Source organism: Coenobita brevimanus, chromosome 107 (assembly GCF_032717465.1).
Source record: "Coenobita brevimanus isolate Jiangsu-jjx chromosome 107, ASM3271746v2, whole genome shotgun sequence".
Taxonomy (NCBI): domain Eukaryota; kingdom Metazoa; phylum Arthropoda; class Malacostraca; order Decapoda; family Coenobitidae; genus Coenobita; species Coenobita brevimanus.
In genome coordinates this window covers 27,441,345-27,463,439 of record NC_137060.1, presented here as the reverse complement: position 1 = coordinate 27,463,439, position 22,095 = coordinate 27,441,345, and the positions used below count along the sequence as shown (strand labels likewise).

The 22,095-nt window shown below is 41.8% G+C and overlaps 1 protein-coding gene across 1 annotated transcript in view; it reads left to right on the top strand.

Annotated features, from left to right (window-relative positions):
- The window catches only part of gek (serine/threonine-protein kinase gek), a 248,807-nt gene that overhangs the window by 216,262 nt on the left and 10,450 nt on the right, over nt 1–22,095 (top strand). Inside the window, exons 32-35 of the mRNA XM_080285567.1 lie at nt 960–1,145; nt 7,272–7,362; nt 11,344–11,506; nt 16,888–17,014. Of these exons, the coding sequence (XP_080141693.1) occupies nt 960–1,145; nt 7,272–7,362; nt 11,344–11,506; nt 16,888–17,014 (567 nt within the window). The remainder of the gene's footprint in view (nt 1–959; nt 1,146–7,271; nt 7,363–11,343; nt 11,507–16,887; nt 17,015–22,095) is intronic.

Sequence of the window (22,095 nt, the reverse complement as noted above, 5' to 3'; positions counted from 1 at the left end):
GTTTGTGCCTGAAGGACAAGTGTGGTGATTGCAGAGGCTTCCCATGTCTTTTGTTTATTCCTTTTGCAAAAGCAGGTCTTTGTTATGAGAGGAAAATTATCATAGGTAATATCAGTTTTGGTTGAGGATGAACAAAGAAACATTAGTGTCCCTTGTCTGTAATTCATCCTGCAAAATATAGAATATGAGAGAGAGGACAGTGTATGTTATACATGTTTACAAATTCTTCCGAGCTTTATTGTTGTTTTCTTTTACTTTATTGTGTAAGGAAATTAGTTTTACTCTTACAAGAGATCAATAGGATCATAACCTTATTTCCTAAAAGTACGGATTGGGAGGTGTATTTGTATAGTGCAGGTTGGTGGGGAGCTCACCATCCACTCACTCGATGTAGTACTGCTTTTGAGTGGCTGCCCTTTCTTCTCTTTCTTCTTTCCTTCCTTCCTCTTCTGTCTTTCTTTCCCTCACTTTTTCCTCATCCTTCTTTCTGTGGTTGACTCCACTCGAGTGACAAGCCAAATGGTTTCCTGTATACCAGGAAACCATTTACTGTACTATACTGGGTGGTAACCATGTAACCAAATTATGGCACCTGGTGGTTTAGTGGGTAATTAAGGTGCTCCAATCAGATTGAGCTGGTGCAGGTTTCTATCCAAGGGGTGGTTGGGGTTTATTGCTCATGTAATGCCACTCAGGGGTAGGTGAGGCTGGTCACTCTCATCTTAAATGCCAGGACCAACTTGCTTATCCCATGGCTTCTCTGCTTCTCATAGGGCAACATAGGATTAGATGATGTATGTATGTATGTATATATATTGCTCTCACGAATGGTGGCTCTTACGGTATTGATATTCATGGTTTTGTGTTCAGTTATATCATTACCTGTTATCTACCCTTTCTACCAAATGTTTCAGTTTTTATGTTTTGGTAATCCTTGAACTAATTAATTGTTTTTGCAGGTGTGTGTGATGGGCTGCTTCTTGTGTACAGTGACATTCACATAGATGTTTTTGAGGTGCTGACTGGGGATTGGGTTCAGACCATCAACCTTAAGCGCACCAAACCTCTTATGCGCTCTGGCGTCCTCAACATGGTCATGATCAGTGACCTTCCACATGTTGCATATCTCAGGAATTTGCACAAAGGTCAGTACATAAATATATCTTGCTGTATAGTATGTCACCTCACTAATACGATAGTGATAACCTACCATAATGTATATCATTATGCGTCATACTGTATGAATGTGAGGGGGCACACAGTTAATTGCTTCACCTCAAGACTTATCTCACCCTTGTAACTTTATATAGCATCATTCCCATCCACAGCGAAACAAGAAACAAAAAACTGTGCAGTGCATCACAAAGTATATATCTCAGCAATATTTCCCGGGTCCACCACCTAACGCTACAAATCACAAACACATACGTACATCCAGCCAAAGAGCATCCTTCAAGAACAGACACCAAACTTTCACCTCTCAGAAATTTTTCTATCCAGAGAGACATGAATACATGTAGCAGGACTGTGGTTACCTCCCTTCCCTGTTACACTATGAGCACAAAATGTGACCACAAACAGTCCACTTTACCCAGACTGAATTGTAGCCCCCCGTACCACACCACACTTACCACGTGTATCATATATCCACAATACTGGCAGTTCTTCAGCATAATCTCAAGAAGAGACCTCTGGGAACAGCTGGTTGAAGTTGCACCTCTGGGAACAACTGGTTGAAGTTGCCAATTTCCTGCAGTCCATTGGGTTACAACAGGACAGGGCTAGGGTTGCATCATCGTCATCATCGTTGTCATAATTGTTTCATTTTTGAAGGCTCCAACATGCTTGCATGCATCAGGCTTGGTCATCTAATTGTGACTCTCCATGCTGCTCGATCTCTGGCAGCCACCCTGTTCAGTCCTGTAACCCGAGGTCACATTTAATGACCTCGTCCTAGGTCTTCTTTGCCCTGCTCCTCCCAATCCCACCCGTAATATTAACACTTCTCACTTTCTGCACCCAATTGTCATCCCCCACCCTCTCCACATGCCCAAACCACCTCAGTCTACCTCTCCTTATCACAGCATCAATACACTTTATTCTCATCTTACCTCTCAACTCTTCCATCGTAAACCTAGCCTCCCCAGGCCTTGCGCTCAGGGATGCACTGTACATCCACCTAATCATTGTCATTTCTGTATGTTTTATCCAGCAAATACCCTCGTCCTTTACTGCCTCAGTCTTACTACCATACAGTATTACATTCCTAACACATGCTACATAAAAAGATCTCATAGCACGTAGGGAGAGCCCTCTCAGCGTCAGGAGAGGCAACAGCTCCCTGAACTTCTTCCAACCACTCCTTACCCTTGCCACAGAGCTAGCTTCAGCCCCACCTCTAGCACAACATGTCTTCCAGATAACAAAACTCTTCCACACACTGAAGAGACTCACCAGGAAGTTCAGTCCTTTCATGCCTGACAATCTCCACGTGCTCTCCCCAACACACTGCACACATTAAATCAGCATTATTTTGCAGTCTACCTGCAATACCATTACATATTTTTTGCATCAACTGATCACAAACACTGCACAAGATGGAATTACTTCCCATGCCCTTGTGGCAAATTGTACATGGCCACTTTCCCTCTTCTTTGACAGTACGACCACCAACTCCAGATATCATCACTTGTATTTTATCTGCATTTACTCGTAAGTCCTTGTACCCCATATCATCTCTCCACTTCCTAAATCTTTCCTCCACCTCCCTTTCATTCTCTGCAGTCAGCACCAAATCATCAGCATACGACATCGCCCACGGGAGTCCATTTCTGAAGTCATGTGAGAGGGCTTCACGTACCATGATAAACAACAAGGGACTCAAAACTGACCCCTGATGCACACCAATATTCACAGAAAACTCATCATTCAAATCTCCATTCACTCTTACCTGGGTGCGAGCACCCACATAAATGGCCATAACCACCCTAACCAGCCACTCCTTGATCCCAAGCTTTCTCATTGCCCACCTCACCACATTTGTAGGGACTTTGTCAGATGCCTTCTCCAAATCAACAAAAACAAAGTGCAGTTCCCTTTTCTTTCCTATATATTTTTCCTGAAGCTATCGAACAATGAACATGGCATCATAAACCCAAACTGCATCTCATCAATATTCACTCTTTCTCTAATTATGCCATCTAGAACTATCTCCATTTCCTTCATCATCTGATTCCAGGGCATCACCCTTCCCCTTGGACACATTTACAGTTACACTCTTCACCCAATCATCTGGGACCAGAACAGTGACTAACCTCATTCCTATATCTCCTGAGGCCTTCAACATAGCTGTCAACCCAGACACACCTGCTGCCTTCCCCATCTGCATCCTGCCTATTGCGTCACTCACAGTAGCAACGTCAATCAAAGGCCAGAGGCCAAACACTGGGTCTGCTGGCTCCAAACCTTCTCTGTCCCAGTCAAATTCCTCATTCAACAACCACTTATAATGCTTTCTCCATGTGTTTTTAATATCCCCACTGTTCACCACTACCCTTCCTTCATCATTCTTCACACACTTTTCACCTATAATATCCCGCTTCCCCCTCTTCATCTGATTTGCCACCTTAAATATCATATTCTTCCTTTCCACATGATTTAGGTTATCAAGTAAAAGTCTCTGTGACTCCGACTTTTCCCTGTATACCTCTCTTCTAGCCCTACGTTTGGCAGCCAAGTACAGTATTCTTCTTTGTTACCACCCTTCTTCCATACCCGGAAAAGCCTTCTTTGCTCCTTAACTGCAACTTATACACACTCATTCCACCACCAAGTTACTTTATGTCTTGGTGGGCCTCGTGTCCAAATGCATACTTCATCAGTATCTCTTAAGAGGTTGTTCTTGAGGGCTTTGTACTATTATTAACATCTCTGTCAACGTCTCCTTGTTCAACCTCTGCTCTCCTCATCTTGCTACAGAAAGTATCCCTTACTGCATGGTTTTCCAGCTTCCATATTTTCCTCCTAGGTGCATAAATCCTCTTTTTCCTTACTCCCTCTTTAAGTACCATGTCACATCAATAATTAGTGCTGCTGCTTACACTCCTCACTTCCTTTAACTTTAACATCCCTCACTAACCTCCTATCAGCCCTCCTGACCAGGAAATAATCTGTCTGCCTGCAATTTCTCCCAGACTTGCATGTAATCATCCTACTCTCTGTTTTCCTAAAATGTGTGTTGCACACACTCATGTTCATTGTCTCCCCAAACTCGAGTATCCTTTCCTCTTCCACATTTCTTGTACCATATGCATATCCCGCATGTGTGCCTTCATATCCTTGAGCTGCTTGACCTACATGACCGTTTAAGTCCCCTCCCAAGACTACTATCTTGATATCCCCCATATTACCTACTACATGTATAAAGTCATTCCAAAATCTATCCTTCTCTGCCTCATCCAAGCCTACCTGTGAAATGGGTCGCACACATCCCTTCACTGATAACTCAAGCCTTTGAAATTCTCTGCTCCTCCTCCCTCACATATAGAAAATTATTTATGTTCCATTCATGCATATTGCATGGGTGTTCTACAGCTGATTAGGACTGTAACTGAAAATCATAGTTGATTTGGACAAGTGTTTATTAAAAAAAAAAAAAAAAAAAAAATTGTTGGTGGCATACCAAGGCTGCTGAAGCTGCATAGCATCCAGCATCACCATTTGTAGCCATCAACAGTGAAAAAAGGCTTATATATGCTTATATGACCAAGACCACACATCTTTGTGTAATTTGTGTCTGTGTTTGCTTTACCTCTCAGCTTTGGTGATATAACATGATGGTGCATTCCAAGGAAGGTAAATGGGCTTTAAAATCATAATTAGGATCCTGTTTTATTTATTTAGAATTTGTTGTTATAAGAGTGAGGAATCTTAAATTCTGTTGATTTTAGGCTGCTGTTGCCACATTTGTCGTCACTTAGTAACTCCCCAATTATCTGAACATGCTCCGTGTCTGGATCTTAGGCCTTGGCTGTATTATATCCGTATCTGGATTTTTTTGTCTGGATCCGAACATAAAAGTTCCGACATCGGCTGCTGGACGGCCTACAAACTTTAAAAATCAGTTGGGTGGCTGGCCATCCTCTCTGGCCACGCACAGGTAACAGACCGAATGCACAAGCTGAGCGAAATTGGTTTTCCGGTTCCCTACCAAACGGTCAAAGTCTCCCGGTCGCCCCATCACCTGGAAAGTTTCACTAGCACTCAAGTAATATAGGCCTGCAACCCACAAACTGAGCAAAATGGCTGTCCGGCTCCCTACCGAATGGTCATTTCCCTGGCTGCCCTCATTTCTCACTTCCCCGTCCCTCTTCCATCCCCCTCCACGCTCAGCACTGCCAGGCTTGTGTCCCTCCCTGTCCCCCAGCCCTCTCCTACCCCTTTATAGCACGCTGCCTCTCCCACCATCCCTGCTTAGCCACCATTGAATTTTTTAGTGTTTGGCAATTTACTTGAAAACTATTGATCGTATCGAAATTATGAAAACACCACGCGAAAGCTCGTGAAAGTTTGCATCTATACTTATGCATTCTTGCATGATGCAGGCAAAATTTTGCGCTAGGACGTTCGGATGCTATTTGAAGCAATTTTTACTCGAACGAGTTTATTCTCAACGGCATTTCTATACTTTTATTCATCAGCTTTGTGTGTTTTTATTAGTTTATCTTACAGTAAAACACCAGTGAAAATGATGGTATACAATTTATATCAATTTAACCAGTTTCCAGGGGCAAATTTGGCCATGGAAATGTTTTTCATTTTGCCAAGGAACCAGCCATACCTGGGTTCTCCACTCACGTTGTGTCCCAGAAACTTATTGAAAACTTAGGGTTCCCGATAGTGCTAAAATTCTTTTTACGTCTGTCATCATCAATAATTATTTTGTGGATTTTTGTTGTTTACGCATTTTCTTAAAGTCTAGCATTATATTGGATACTGTATTCCCATGTGTGTTTTGATGTCTGTATAGCAGAAAGACCGAAGAAGACTGCCATAATTAGGAGTGGTACTGTACATATAGGCAAAGTATTTGTGGATTTTTGTTTAGCATTGTTTTCTTCTTGTCTAGCATTATATTGGATATTCCCATGTGTGTTTTGATGTCTGAATACAGCTGAAAGACTGGAGGACACTGTCAAAATTAGGAGGAGTGCTGTACATAGGTTGGGTATAGGTAGGGCATGGGTACAGTTGAGGGTGTTGCTCCGTATCTGGATTTTGCCCTTATCCGGACATACCATTGGCTCTGTTATGTCGGGTAATTGAGGGATTACTGTACATTAATCCCTTTATTATCCGGACACCCATTATCTGGACTTCCCATTACCCAGACATTTTGGGCCCGGGCCTTAAAAAAAAAAAAAAAAAAAAAAAAAAAACGTACTTTGAAATTGGCACGCAGCGCCGAACAGCTGTGCTTATGCACACCCCTTTCTTCCCCCTCCCCAGTTACCACCTAACTGCCATCCTGACTAGACGCTCATTGCAATGGATGCCGCACGTACTTGTTTCTGTGAATAAACAGTGAATAAACTGCAATGCCTCACCACTAGACCACATGGGAATTTACTGTGTTGTGCAGTGTTATGAAATTAGAATTCTGAGTGCGGAGATTAAGTACAGAGTGCGAACTGGCAGTTGAAACTGGTATGGTGCAATTAAGAACAGAATGCGCAGTGTTAAACAATTATAATTCGTAGTGCAAAGGATTAAGTGCAGCACAACACTGGATTACTGTACATGCTTCAAGAGCATTTTCACCACTGCCAGAGCCTTAGAGGAGGCTGGTTAACCTTCGTAATGAATGGCCACGGACGTGTTGTAAGAACAGTACCCTGTACACTGCTAAATATTTTCCATACTCACTCCTCATTCTCTGGTTCCTTTTCTTTTATTTCATGCTTTCTGTCCCATATTTGTGTGAATAGGAAATAGGTGCTGTGCAGGTATAGTAGGGACTTAGGTGGTTTTCAAATTTAGGCTGGGTTAGGGTCCATAAGTACCAGTCCAGGAGGCAGGGGCCCACTATCCTGACGGACTCAATTCACGGACATGCCTTTGGCTCTGTTACATCTGATATTGAAGGGATTACTGTATTTGGAGTAATTTAGGGGAAAGGGAGGAGGTATTATGTTGTGGTGAATGCTGTTGCAGGTTGTAGGCACAGACTTTTTCCATCTGGTGACTTTATGAAATTGTCTTTTTGATTCCAGAGGAAGTTATAAGGACGGGTTTCGAAGGCAATGGAAGGCCAAGGTCTAGAAGAAAATTCTCAATGCGGGAAAACAGTAAAACAACTCGCACGTAAGTACTGCAGCATAGAGCTTTTCATTTAAAGTAGTTTTTGGTGTACAGTTACATAAATTAAATATCCGTTAAGATACTAGGTAAACAGTACAGTATCTAAAAGTATGATGGTTTCACTGGTTTGACTTTATTATTAGATTTTATATTGTGTTCATATTGTGACAAGCACCAGAGCCAGCACCAAAGAAAATATTATAGAAGTTTTATTTTGAGATTTTTTTTTCCCCCAGTGACTAGTTGAGAGATTGTGTGTGCCTTTTGTTACTTTTACTATTATTGTAATTTCTTGTGATAATGGATAAATGTGAATTTTTAAAAATATTACAGTACCACAATAATTTCCACACTCTTATAAAATAATAATGTTAATAATCTTGTATACAGCTCTGGAACCCTGGAAGAGAAAGATACATAAAATACAGACACTGTGCAGTGTATGCAGTTTGTTGCAACTAACTGCAGTGATGTCAGTAGCATTGCTAGTTTTCAGTTGCATAAACAAGGTTAAATACTAGCATATATGCACAGATATACTAATTTTCCATTCCTGTTTTGTATGGTAACAGTTTTAGCAACATGAAGCATTATAAGCAGGTTAGATAATATATGAACTAATGCATTTACAGTACTTAATGAATGCATGTATCAGAAATATTATAGATGCAGTTCATCATGGGCATTTCACTTAGGAAAGACTGAAGATTCTTCTTCTTGTATCAGGGGTATAGGACAGTATACCAGCATTAAGCTTCATCATAAAAATTTTATACGATCTGTAGAAAAATACTCACAAGTTTCATTTATGGTAGTAATATTTCAGAGATGCTATGTTTGTAATTCAGCTGGGACAATTCAATTAGGAAATGATGAAGATACTTCATATTGGATCACATGTACAGTAATGTACAGTATGTCAACAATAAACTTCATTAAAAAAATAAAATAAATACAATCCTGAAATTGTACTGACAATTTTCATCTAGTGTAGTTAAGATTTGTAGTGATAAGGGACTAGCAGGAGCATTAGGAAGCCTTGGTAGGAAGTGCTATTAGCCTTGTAGTGTGAGGTGTAATGACCGGCTGTGGCGTATGGTTGGGCAGGCGGTTGAGGCAGTTGGAGAGCCGGATGTTACAACTGGTGCAGCCGCTGCCCTCACCTCCCTCCCGCCAGCTCAGCAGTGCCCCTCTCCCATGGTAACCCCCAACTGCCAAGCCTCACTCCCATACTAATGTACACCATTTCACATTAACTTCAGACCTACAGCTTTATAACAGTTTGCTTGGAAGAACAGCAAAAGTTGTGTACAATTTATGCCCATGATCTCTACCTTGTAAAAGCCATTCATTGATGCAATTGAGTAGGGAAGTTTCTTCTTTTCCAAACTGTACTGCAAGACTCAGTAATTCTCGTTTTGCATAGGCCCCAACATGCATGCATGCATGCATGCATCGGCCTTGGTCATGTAATGGCATCATCATCGTCATCATCTGAACCTCCTTTCCCACCCTGTGGCAGGTTGAGGAGTAGCATCATCTAAACAGCCTAAGTTTGCCCAATTCAATGGGCCACGTTTTCATTCACTCATCTCATTCAAGCCCACGGAATCCGGGCTCCATCAGATAGGCCAAAAAAAATTCACCATGTTCTGTGGCTTCACATGTGCCTGTCTGATAGAGTCAATTCGAACATTGTCATGTAAAAAAGGGGTGCCAAATCCCTGGTCATGTGTTTCTCCGCACAAAATTCATCCAGGCAGCTCGGTGTCTTGTCAGTCCTTTAGCCTCACCAGCTTCCATTCCTTTCTTCCTCACACACTCACACACTCATCCACCATATCCCTCCACCTTCTTCTTGGCCAACATTGCCTCTTTCCTCCTTCAGATTTGCTAAGATATACCTTTTTCACCATTCTGTCGTCATCGATTCTCTCAGAATGGCCAAACCATCTTGGTACACTCTCCTCGATTCTGGTGTCCACAGACTTCCTCACTCCACATCTTTCACGAATTATATCATTGCGTATCCTATCCACTCTCTGTATTCCACATACATTCCTCAGCATTCCCATCTCTGCTGCTCTTACTCTTGACTTTTCATTTTCATACCACACCATAGTCACACATCCATGTGTTAAAGTTGGTACTAACACTCCTTCATGTAAGCCTCATGCAGCTGCAACACTCAAGACTCTGTTTTTTTTTTTATCAAGGCCTTCATAGCACCAGCTACTTTCCTTCCTTGTGTCACTCAGCTTTCCACTTCATTTGCACATTTTCATCTCTTTTCTGTCACCATACCCAGGTATTTGAACTCTCTCACCAGTTCCAGTCTCCCTCCATTCACTGTAACATCTCATTGGGAGTCACGTTCTCTCTCAATAACCGTCACTTTACTCTTTTCTACATTTACTCTGAAAGCGTGATGCTCCCATACATCAACAAAACTCTGCACTAGTCTACCAAACTCTTGTCCAGTATTTGCAAGTAGCACTGCATCATCAGCATACAACAAATTTGAGATATTCCATCCATCACCATTCATTACCAATGCCATCCTTCACTCTGTTGCTTGTGTTTTTATTTCTCTCATCACCCCATCCATATATATAAATTGAACAACCATGGGGACATCACACAATCTTGTCGCACGCCCACATTGATCATGAACCAGTCACTTAGATGCCCATTTACCCTTACACATGCCTCACTACCATTGTAAATACTTTTGATGGCATCTAGCAGCTTACCATCTATACCATACATGCACAAAACCTTCCACAGTCCTCGTCTGTCTACATTGTTGTATGCTTTTTCCAGATCCATAAATGCCATAAACACCTTATAGTCCTTCTCACACACCTCCACCGTCTCTTACTGCATATATTTGATCCACACGTCCTCTGCCACTCCTAAAGCCATATACCTTCCATACCACACTCAGTGGACTTATGCCACAGTAATTCATGCATTAATGTGAAAATAATAAATAATAAATTGTCTTCATCTGTGATCATGAAAGTATCTTTATGATAGTGTGTTAAGATGCTAGCATTCTCCATATTTTGATTCCAGGCAAACTTATATAGTACTTGTCTTTAATGTGAAATGGTCTGTTCCCCCTTCTGTTGGCGTGCTGTGACGACCGCTGGTGTGTGCGCATTTTTTACCTACCAGTAGCGCCCTCATAGCTTGTTGCGGCATAACTGCATATGGCGGTGCCTGGCTGTGTCGTAGAAACCTATAAACGACCAGTCTCTTCGTAGTATTTGATCAAGAGCGTTTGGCAAAAGCATCTCAGGCCAATATTTATTTGTGTACTGTATCAAGTTTATGTTTGAGTTTAAGTATACTTTCTTTGTATACTTACTTGTACCATTGATTACTAATAATGACTTACTACTTAATTGTTGTTTACAGACTTACAGTTGTATTTATGTTGAGGTTGTATGTGTTCTTGTAAATGTCAGGTTGAGACTGCACAGCATGATTTATTTGGACCTGGGTTGTTTGGTAGAAAAGAAGTATAATCCTAGCACTGTACTCTGTAAGGTGTATACCAGTACAAGGCACTTTCCAGTGATGTAAGGCTGCTTTTTTTATTTAGAAATAGCAGCTTCTGTGATTTTTAAAGTTTTCGAGATAGTACAAGTACACATGATGGAGTAGTGAATGAACACTCATAATATCCTCAGAGCAGTAAAACTGGTACCCTGGTGCTTGTCACAACCACCAGGTTTAGTAGTGGATGGATTTTTTTGCTTATTTTCTAAAACTTGTTTGGATTTCTGTAAAAAAAAAAAAAAATCCATCTTAGAAGATCTTGTAAGAGCATTTCTAATCCATGTACACCCTCATCTCTCAGATGGTATTAATTATATAAAACAGTCAGAAATATTAGTTTTCTTTTGGAGAAATTCTCCATAATAATAATTTTATACTAATTACCAAAATTAATAAATGTGTTTTGTACTGGTACAGAACTGACCGCCGCAGCAAACTTATCTCTGGCCCAACCAACTTCAACCACATCAGCCATATGGGGCCAGGAGACAGCATAGAGATCCAGCGTCTCGTAGACCTCCCCTCACGTATAACCACCACTCCTGACCAACGCCCACCTCACACACAGTCCATCCACAGGGTATGTGCTAAGCCAAGGAAATCTTGATATCTACATTTTACTGCATCACATCAATTTCAGTACTGGTTTTCTGATTCTGGTATTGCGAGCCATGCAATAGGAGTTAGTGTTTTCACTTAAGTTTGTGTGGCCACTTCATCATCATCATCATCATCGTCCAGACAGTGTTGTCTGTTGTTCAGTTTAAGTAAGGACATTCAAAACACTTCTTTGATCTAATTTTTTTTATATCAGTCAAAACCCCACTTCATATATTGTTGGAGCCACAAAGTTGATTTCACCATTAGTAATGAGGGTAGTGATAACACATCCATTGAAGGTGGCATCTGTGATCCCCCTGTATAACCTAATCTGATGCTTCACTCAGTTAAGTTAGTAGTGTGTGAGTCTTCCAGTCCTTCTGTTCTGGGTTCAGTCTCACCCACCTGCAGACATTTCAGACGGTGAAGTAGTGTATCCTGTAATGTTGCCATGTTTACATCCCATAGAAGAAAATCATAAGAATTTTATGTACATAATTGATTCTTAGTTATTAACTATTTTTATGTACTAGTTTAGAATATAATTTTCTTCTGTATCTGTACAAAGTGTTTATATTTTATCATCATCATCTGGACCTCCTTTCCCATCCTAGGGCAGGGTGAGGAGTAGCAATGTCCTGACAGCCCAAGTTTGCCCACCCCAATGGCCTATGGTTCCATTCACTTATCATTCAAGTCCCCGGAATCCTGGCTGTGTCTGATAACACCAAAAAACTTTCATCACATTCTGTAGTTTCACGTAAACGTATCTGATAGAGTCAATTTGAATGCTGTCACGTTAAAAAGGGATGCCAAATCCTTGGTCATGCACTTCTTCTCACAACATTCATCCAGCCAGCTCGATCTCTTGTCAGTCCCCTAGCCTCACTGACTTCCACCATCTCCTTAGCCAATCTTGCCTTCTCCTTCAAATTTGCTCAGATATACCTTTTTCACCACTCTTTTGTTATCCATTCTCTCCACATGACCATACCATCTCAGTAGACTCTGTTCGATTCTGGTGTCCACAGACTTAATCACTCTGCATCTTTCATGAATCGCATTATTTTGTATCCTGTCCACTCTCTGTACTCCACATACATTTCTCAACAGTCCCATCTCCATTGCTTTCACTCTTGCTTTTCATTTTCATGCCACACTATAGTCTTACATCTGTATGGTAAAGTTGGCACTAACACTCCTTCAAGTAAGCCTCATGCAGCTGCAACGCTCAAGCCTCTGCTTCTTATTAAGGCCTTCATAGCACCAGCTACCTTCCTTCCTTGTGTCACTGTACTTTCTACTTCTTTTGCACATTTTCCTCTCTTTTTTTATCACTGTACCCAGGTATTTGAACTCTCTCACCAATTACAGTCTCTCTCCATTCACTGTTACATCACACTGGGAGTCACTTTCTCTCTCTCGATTACCATCACTTTACTCTTTTCTACATTTACTGTCAGGGCACGATGCCCAGAGACATCTCCAAAACTCTGCATTAGTCTACCAAGCTCTTGTCCGATATTTGCAAGTAGCACTACATCATCAGCATACAACAAATTTGAGATATTCCATCCATCACCATTCAGTACCAATGCCATCCCTCTCTCCATTACTCATGGTTTTACTTCTCTCATCACCCCATCTGTATATATACGGTATATTGAACAACCATTGGGACATAACACAACGTTTTCCCATGCCCATATTGATTGTGAACCATTCACTTAAATGCCCATTTACCCTCACACATGCCTCACTACTATCATAAAAACTCTTAATGGCACCTAGCAGCTTACCATCAACACCATACATGTGCAAAACCTTCCATAATCCTTCTCAGTCTACTTTGTTGTATGCTTTTTCCAGATCCATAAATGCCATAAACACCTTACAGTCTTTCTCACAAGCCTTCTCCACTATCTGTCTCACTGCAAATATTTGATTCACACATCCTCTCCCACTCCTAAAGCCACCCTCTTCATCACCCACTAGGACTTCTGATATCTCTCTTACTTTCTTTATAAAAATTCTTCCATATACTTTCCCTACAACACTCAATAAACTAATATTATGATAATTCTTGCACTCACTTGGCTCACCTTTATTTTTGTACAGGGGTACAATAACAGCCTTTTTTCCACTCAGTCGGCACAGTTTCATCATCCATGTTTTCTTATATCTCCAACAAGCACTTCATTCCGCTCTGTCCACTACACTTAATCATCCCTACATACACCTTATCAGCCCGAGCTGCTTTCTCATTTTTCAGCTGCTTCATGGCATTCTTCACCTGTGCGAGTGTCACGTCTCCTGGCACTGCATTCCTTCTCTGCACAACCTCAAAACCAATCATGTTTAGAGCCACTTTGCTTTCCCTATTTCCATTCATCAGGCTTTTAAAATATTCTTTCCATCTGGTGCTTGCTTCATCCCCGTGGGTTAATAATCTACTACTTACATCCTTCTTACTTTCATATTTCTTACCACTGTCACTTCAACATTTCTGCACCTTTTTCCAGAATATCTTCCTATTTTCAGAGTAGTTTGCATTAAATTTTCTTCATAGATCATCATTTACCTCCTTCATTTTCCTTTTCCCGAGTCTCTTTTTTTGCTTCTTGCTGTCAGTATAATCAGTTTTTATTTCAATTAAACCCCTGTCCTGGAACCATTCTAGCCACTTATTCCTCTTTTCCTCCACTGCTCTCATAACGTCTTCATCCCACTACGCCGTACATTTCTTCTTTGTTGTTACGCTTGCCACACCACACACCGCTTTTGCATTCCTAACTAATCAGTCCCTATATGCATTCCACAGGCTGTCAACATCCATTTTGTTCAAATTCACTGATTCCAACCCCTCCCTGTACTTTTGTACTGTATTCATCTGCGATTTCTTTGATCATCAGCTTCTCAACCTTCAGTCTCTCTTCCTGACTGTCCGTCTCTCTCCTGGTCCACCTCACTCCTCTCAGCTTAATCTCACATACCACAATCATATGATCTGACAGACCTCCACATCGTCCTCTCACGGCCCTCTTATCAGCAGCCATTCCCAGCATCGTAGGAGCAGTAATCAGTCAGGCTCCTTTCAACATGATCTCCAGTCCCACTATACCATGTATATATATGTGCATCTTTGTGTTTGAAATACGAGTTACAGATGCACAACCTTCTTTCTTGACACATATCTATCAGTTGTTTCCCATTGTCATTTTCTTCAGGTACTCCATTACAACCCATTGTCATCCTGAGGACCAGTGCCTACTCTTCTATTCATATCGCCCATTACAATAACTTTATAGCTCCTGGGTGTTTCTCCCACTACTTCATCCAACTCATCCCAAAACCTGTCTTTCTCTCACTCCTGTCATCACACAGTGCTTACGCTACAATCACTGCCAATTTCACCTTCTCAAACTTGAACTTGACATACATACATCACGAGGTGACACATTTGTAATCACTCATTCCACTCTGCCACACCTCATTCATCAACAAAGCAATTCTTTCCTTGCATCATCCTCACCCATGCACACATTTTACACCCTCCCACTCCTCCACTTCACACCCTTTCATCTACACATTGCCATCATGGCATATCTCGCACTCTTGAACACATTCACCACTTCCACGCTTTTGCTCTCCTCATTCACACCTCTCACATTCCACATGGCCATGCGGATCTGTCCATTTTGTTGGAGCCCTGGACAGGTATTGGGCCTTCCAAGGCTATCCAAAACATCTGCCATGGTTAAGTGAGTTTAGATTGGGGAGTGTGGGGGACATTTAACCTGGCCGAAAATCCCGGTTATGTTATTACCACCCAGTGTAGTAACTGGTTTCCTGGGTACAGGAAACAATTTGGCTTGTTACTCAATGTGGAGACCATAAGGCATCTCTACATTGAGTGAGTGGATGATGGGTGCCTCCACTTACCAAACATCACAGAAGCAAATTATTTCCATTATTAGATGGTAGTGTGAATATATTTGTCAAACTTCCAGTACAAATGACATGTGTTGCTAATGATTATGGCATACTGGTTGGGGACCACCTGTATGGAGGAAGGTATATTGTTAGAATTCATTTCATTCACTCATTCATCATCTAATCCAGTGTTGCCCCATGAGGAGCGTAGGAGCACGGTGCTACACAAGTAGGTCCTGACATTTAAGATGAGAGTGACCAGGCTCACTCATCCCTGAGTGGCATTATGTGAGCTATAAACCCCAACCACTCCTTGGACATAAACCTGCACTGGCTCAATCCGATTGGAATGCCATAATTACTCACTAAACCACCAGGTGCCCTAATTTGGTTAAATGGTTACCACCCTGCATAGTAAATGGTTTCCTGGTGTACAGGAAACCATGTGGCTTGTCACTTTGTGTAGGATCACCCATAGACAGAAGGAAGAGGAAAGAATTAGGAAAGAAAGTCTGAAGAGGAAGGATGGAAAGAATTAAGGAAGAGAGGAAAAGGGAGGCACCCGAGAACAGCAGCACTACACTTTGTTAGAATTGAAGAGAGGATTATCAGTAGGAGCAATTCAGAAGTGTGGCTGTTTTACATAAGTGAGGGTAGTCAAATAGTGGGTGACAGAGTGACTTGGAGGTGTTTTGTCGGCGGCCACCCTTTGCAGGATTAGGGCTTTGGGCTGTAGATAGATAGAATTAGTGAAGGAGCATTGTGGTGTGGATGTGGATGTGATAGGAAGTGTTAGAATACACACTGGTGGTTTGGCCATGTGGAGAGGATGGAGAGTGAGAGACTGACAAGGAAAGTGTATATGAATGAGGTGGAAGGGGGGGAGGGAGGGTGAGGCTGAGGATGAGATGGAGGGGGGGAGAGGGAGGGGGAGGCCAAGGATGAGATGGAGGGATGGAGTGGAGAGAGACATGGGAGAGGGGAGTGTGAGCTGGGAGCAAGGCAGTGAAATGGCGGGGGACAGGGCGACATGGAGGCGATTTGTTTGTGGCCACCCCTTATGGGATTAAAGCATCTGGCAGTAGATAGATAGATAGAATTGGTTACCTAATACTGTGTTATTTATTTATTTTTTCTCCCTAAATGATTCATGGCCTATGCTTTGGGTACTAACCTTCATGGTAGAAAAGTGAGGATATTAGTGTGAGTACAGTATTAACCCATTCATGTGGATGATGTATATGTAGCATAGTCTTGCTGTTTCCTGATTTTATTCAGCTTAGAGGAGACATCAGTCTGGATGGGATGGATATGCAGTTGTATTAATCTGCCCCTTCATGACTGCAGATCCTCACCAAATTGAATGAAGAATAAAATAAAAGGGTACATAGTTGGATTCAAGGGTTTAAGAGTGAAATTCATCCTCAGGTGCGTAGTATGCTCCAAACCAGTGGAAAGTTAGCCCCACCCAGACTACCCCAAGGCCCTGATCCACCTCGACGTTCCTTCAGCCATCAGCCCCTTCCCCCACCTCATTACTCTAATGTCCACAATGGTAAGTGTTTTTGATTTAGTTTTCCTTTACTATTTATTTGCTACTGCTGTTCAGTGGTTTCTCATTGTCTTATTTGCCTTTCTCTTCATCTTCTCTCATTTTCACCGGGCCCATTTCACATATAGACTGGGTATATGAGGCTACTGCTGTTCTGAATGAGTGTTGGGCAATAGTTTGATTAATACCCATCTCATCCATCATTTTCCTCAAACCCTTCATCTGATGGTAGAATTTAAATTTTGAATTAACTAGAATAAATTATAGAAAATATGTTCATAGGCTGTAGGATTATTAGATCTGCATGTGTGCTTCAGAATGGGTGTTTTTTTCTAATAATTTTTTATTTTGCATTCCATATCCTGTTCTTCTGTTTGTTGATATGATTACTTCTGTTCTCATTCTGCATGTGTTGTCTAGTTTATAGGAATGCAGCTAGATTTTTGTGTTTAGTCATTCCTGGCCCTCCATTCCATAGTTAAATTTACTCGTAGCTTTGCTCCTTAATGCTTCCTTCTTTTCCTTCATCCTCTTCAAGTTACTCTCCTTTTTTAGTCATCCTGGTATCCTTTTGTAATACTAGAGGCTTTGATATTCATTTTTGGGGTAGGTGGGGGGTGGGGGCACCCACCATCCACTCACTTGATGTAGTGCTGCTCTCGACTCACTTGATGTAGTGCTGCTCTCGGGTGTCTGCCCTTTCCTCTCCTCCATCCTTCTTTCCATCCATCCTCTTCTGTCTTTCTTTCCTTCATTCTTTCCTCTTCCTTCTGCCTGTGGGTGACTCTACACTGAGTGACAAGCCAAATGGTTTCCTGTATACCAGGAAACCATTTACTATGCTAGGTGGTAACCATATAACCAAATTTTGGCTCCTGGTGGTTTAGTAGGTAATAAAGGTGCTCCAATTGGATTGAGCCAGTGAAGGTTTATATCCAAGGGGTGGTTGGGGTTTATTGCTCACATAATGCCACTCAGGGATGAGTGAGATTGGTCACTCTAATCTTAAATGCCAGGACCAACTTTCCTAGCCCTGGGCTCCTATGCTTTTCATGGGGCAATGTAGGATTAGATGATGGATGGATGGATGGATGGTAGGTGGGGGCTCCCATCTTCCACTCATACAATGTAGTGTTGCCGTATGGTCTCTACACTGAGTGACAAGCCAAATGGTTTCTTGTACCCAGGAAACCATATACTATGCTGGGTGGTAACCATATAACCGTGGTTTTTGTCTAGGTTAAGTGTTCCCCAGATTCCCTTATCTAAAATCACTAAATCATGGCAGACGTTTCCGGGAGCCGCGGAGGGCCAAATACCTGCCCAGGGCCCCAACCAAATGGGCAGATTCGCATGGCCATGTGGAATGTGAGAGGTGTGAACGAGGAGAGCAAGATGGTGGAAGCAGTGATGTGTTCAAGTTTGCGAAATATGCTGTGATGTCATTGTGTGAAGCAAAGATGAAAGGATGTGAAGTGGAGGAATGGGAGGGAGTGAAATGTGTAAGGTTGGGCATGAATGGGCAAGGAAAATGCAAGGAAGGAGATGCTTTGTTGATGAATGAAGTGTGGCAGAGAAGAATGAGAGATTACAAATTTGTCAGCTCGAGATGTATGTTAAGTTCAAGTTTGAGGTGAAAGTGGCAGTGATTGTAGCGTATGCACTGTGTAATGACAGGAGTGAGACAGAGAAGACAAGTTTTGGAATGAACTGGATGAAGTAATAGGAGAAATGCCCAGGAGTTATAGAGTGCTTATAATGAGTGATATGAATGGGAGAGTATGCACTGGTCCTGTGAATGATATAATGGGTAGAAATGGAGTACCAGGAGAGAAAGATAATGGAAAGCAACTGAAGGATGTGTCAAGAAAGGAGGTTGTGCATTTGTAATTTTTATTTCTATCATAAAGGCGCACATATATATATATATGTGGTACAGAGGGAATGAGGATCGTGTTGAAAGGAGCCTGATTGATTGCATGCTTATAGAGGAATCAATGCTGGGAAGTGTTGCTGATACGAGGCAAGTGAGAGGACAATGTGGAGGTTTTGTCATATGATTGTGGTTTGCAAGATCAAGCTGAGAGGCATGAGGTGAGCCAAGAGAGAAAGGAGCAGTCAGGGAGAGAGACTGAAAGTCGAGAAAGGCCACAGTAGGGGAGGAGTTGGAATCAGTGAATTGGAATGAAATGCATGTGGACAGCTTGTGGAATGCATATAGGGATTGTTTAGTTAGGAATACTAAAGCGGTGTGTGGTGTGGCAAGAGAAATAACGAAGAGGAAAGGTACAGCATGGTGGGATGAAGAGGTTAAGAGAACAGTGGAGGAAAAGGAAGAAGTGGCTAGAGTGGATACAAGACAGGGGTTTATTGAAATAAGAACTGAATATACTGAGAGCAAGAAGCAAGTAAGGAGACTAGTGAAGAGGAAAAAGGAGGTAAATGATGATCTAGGAAGAAAAACGAATGCAAATTACACTGAAAGTAGGAAGTTATTCTGGAAAGAGGTGCAGAAATGTAAAGTGACAGTGGAAAGAAATGTGAAAGTGTGAAAGATGTAAGGGGTATATTATTAGCCCATGGAGATGAAGTAAACACCAGATGGAAAGAATATTTTGAAAGTCTGATGAATGGGAATGGAGAGAGCAAAGCGGCTGTAAAGATGATTGGTTTTGGGGGTGTGCAGGAAAGGAATACAGTGCCAGGAAACATGACACTCGCGGAAGTGAAGAATACTGTAAAACGGCTGAGAAATGGGAAGGCAGCTGGTGTTGATGAGGTTTATGCAAAGATGATGTAGTGGGGAGAGGGGAGGGGAATCAGTTGCTTATTGCAGATATGTAAGAATGCATGGATGAGTGAAACTGTGCCAGTACAGGGGAAAAAGGCCGTGATTATACCCCTGGATGAGAATAAAGGTGAGCGAAGTGAGTTCAAGATATATTGTGGCATAAGTCAGCTAAGTGATGTAGGAAATATGTATGGAAGAATTTTTATAGAGAAAGTAAGAGAGATCTCAGAAGGCCTCGTGAGTGATGAAGAGGGTGGCTTTAAGAGTGGCAGAGGATGTGTGAATCAAATATTTGCAGTGAGACAGAAAGTGGAGAAGACTTGTGAGCAAGACTATAAGGTGTTTATGTCATTTGTGGATCTGGAAAAAGCATACAACGAAGGAAACTGAGAAGGATTGTGGAAGGTTTTGTGTATGTACAATGTAGATGGTCAGCTGCCAGGTGCCGTTAAGAGATTTTATGATGGTAGTGAGGCATGTGTAAGAGTAAATGGGCATCTAAGGGAATGGTTCACGATCAATATGGGCATGTAACAAGGTTGTGTGATATCCTCGTGGTTGTTCAATGATATGTAAATGGGGGTGATGAGAGAAGTAAAACCACGAGTAATGGAGAGGGATGGCATTGGTAATGAATGGTGATGGATGGAATATCTCAAATTTGATGTATGCTGATGATGCAGTACTACAGTCATCCCTTGACATCCGCGGGGGTTAGGTAACAGAGATGCCTGCGAATGTTAAAAATCCGTGGATATCTGCTGCTCCCCCTTACAAACACCTCTGGACCTCCCATTTCCTTATATAACTAAAGAAAAACCCTATGTGCATGTTTACAACCACTTTATTTATTACAAGAACACTAAACAACTACGTTATTTAATACAAGAACACTAAAAGTTAAAAATAATGAATAGTGTACTCCTGCATGGCCTCTTCTGATGACTGTGCTCATCCCAGCTCCCTCCAAAAGGAAGAGTGTTACAATATATTTCATTCACTGGATAATGCCATTATTGTGCTAAAACAGCCACGAACTGTGCCTGGGATAATGGTACGGTGTCAGCAGAGTTCAGTGAGATATTTTATTTTTTCTGTAGCCATCCGTGGATATTCAAAACCATGTATTTTAAAACTGTGGATGTTAAGGGATGACTGTACTTGCAAATACCGGACAAGAGCTTGGTAGACTAGTGCAGAGATTTGGAGATGTCTCTGGGCATCGTGCCTTGAGAGTAAATGTAGAAAAGAGTAAAATGATGGTAATTGAGAGGGGAGGTGACTCCCAGTGTGATGTTACAGTGAATGGAGAGAGATTGGAATTGGTGAGAGTTCAAATACAGCACCTGGGTACGATGATAGAAGAGAGGGGAAAATGTACAAAAGAAGTGGAAAGTACAGTGACACAAGGAAGAAAAGTAGCTGGTGCTATGAAGGCCTTGATAAGAAACAGAGGCTTGAGTGTTGCAGCTGCATGATACTTACATGGAATGCTAGTGTCAGCTTTAACATAACGAGTGTGAGACCATGGTGTGGCATGAAAATGTATAGTCAGGAGTAAGAGCAGTGGAGATGGGACTGTTGAGGAATGTATGTGATGTATGGAGAGTGGATATGATACTGAATAATGTGATTCAAGAAAGAAACAGAACAAGTAAGTCTGTGGACATCAAAATTAAAGAGAGTGTACTGAGATGGTTTGGTCATGTTGAGAGAATGGATGACAATAGAGTAGTGAAAAGGTATATCTGAGCGAATTTGAAGGAGGGAGAAGGCAAGGTAGGCCGAGAAGGTAGAGAGATATGATGAATGTGTGAGTGAGGAAGAGTGGTATGGAAGTTGGTGAGGGTAAGGGACTGACAAGAGATCGAGCTGGCTGGATGACTTTTGTGTAGAGAAGTGCATGACCTGGGATTTGGCACCCCTGTTTAACATGACATTGTTCTGATTGACTCTGTCGGATGGGTATACAGTATGTTAAGCTACAGCACGTGGTGACACTTTTTGACCCATCAGATGGAGCCAGGATTCTGTGGGCTTGAATGATGAGTAAATGGAAGTATGGCTCACTGAACTGGGCAAACTTTGGCTGTCTGGATGTTGCTACTCCTCACCCCGCCCTAGGGTGGGAAAGGAGGTCCGGATGATGATGACTGAAGAATATATATAAGAGCTATGTATTATTGAGATGAGAAAATAGTAATGCCTCTGTATGCATGGTACAGTGTCAGTGTAGGGTTTCTATGCACTTAGAAACCTGTAACTGATTATAAAAGTTTAATTTGTTAACCAG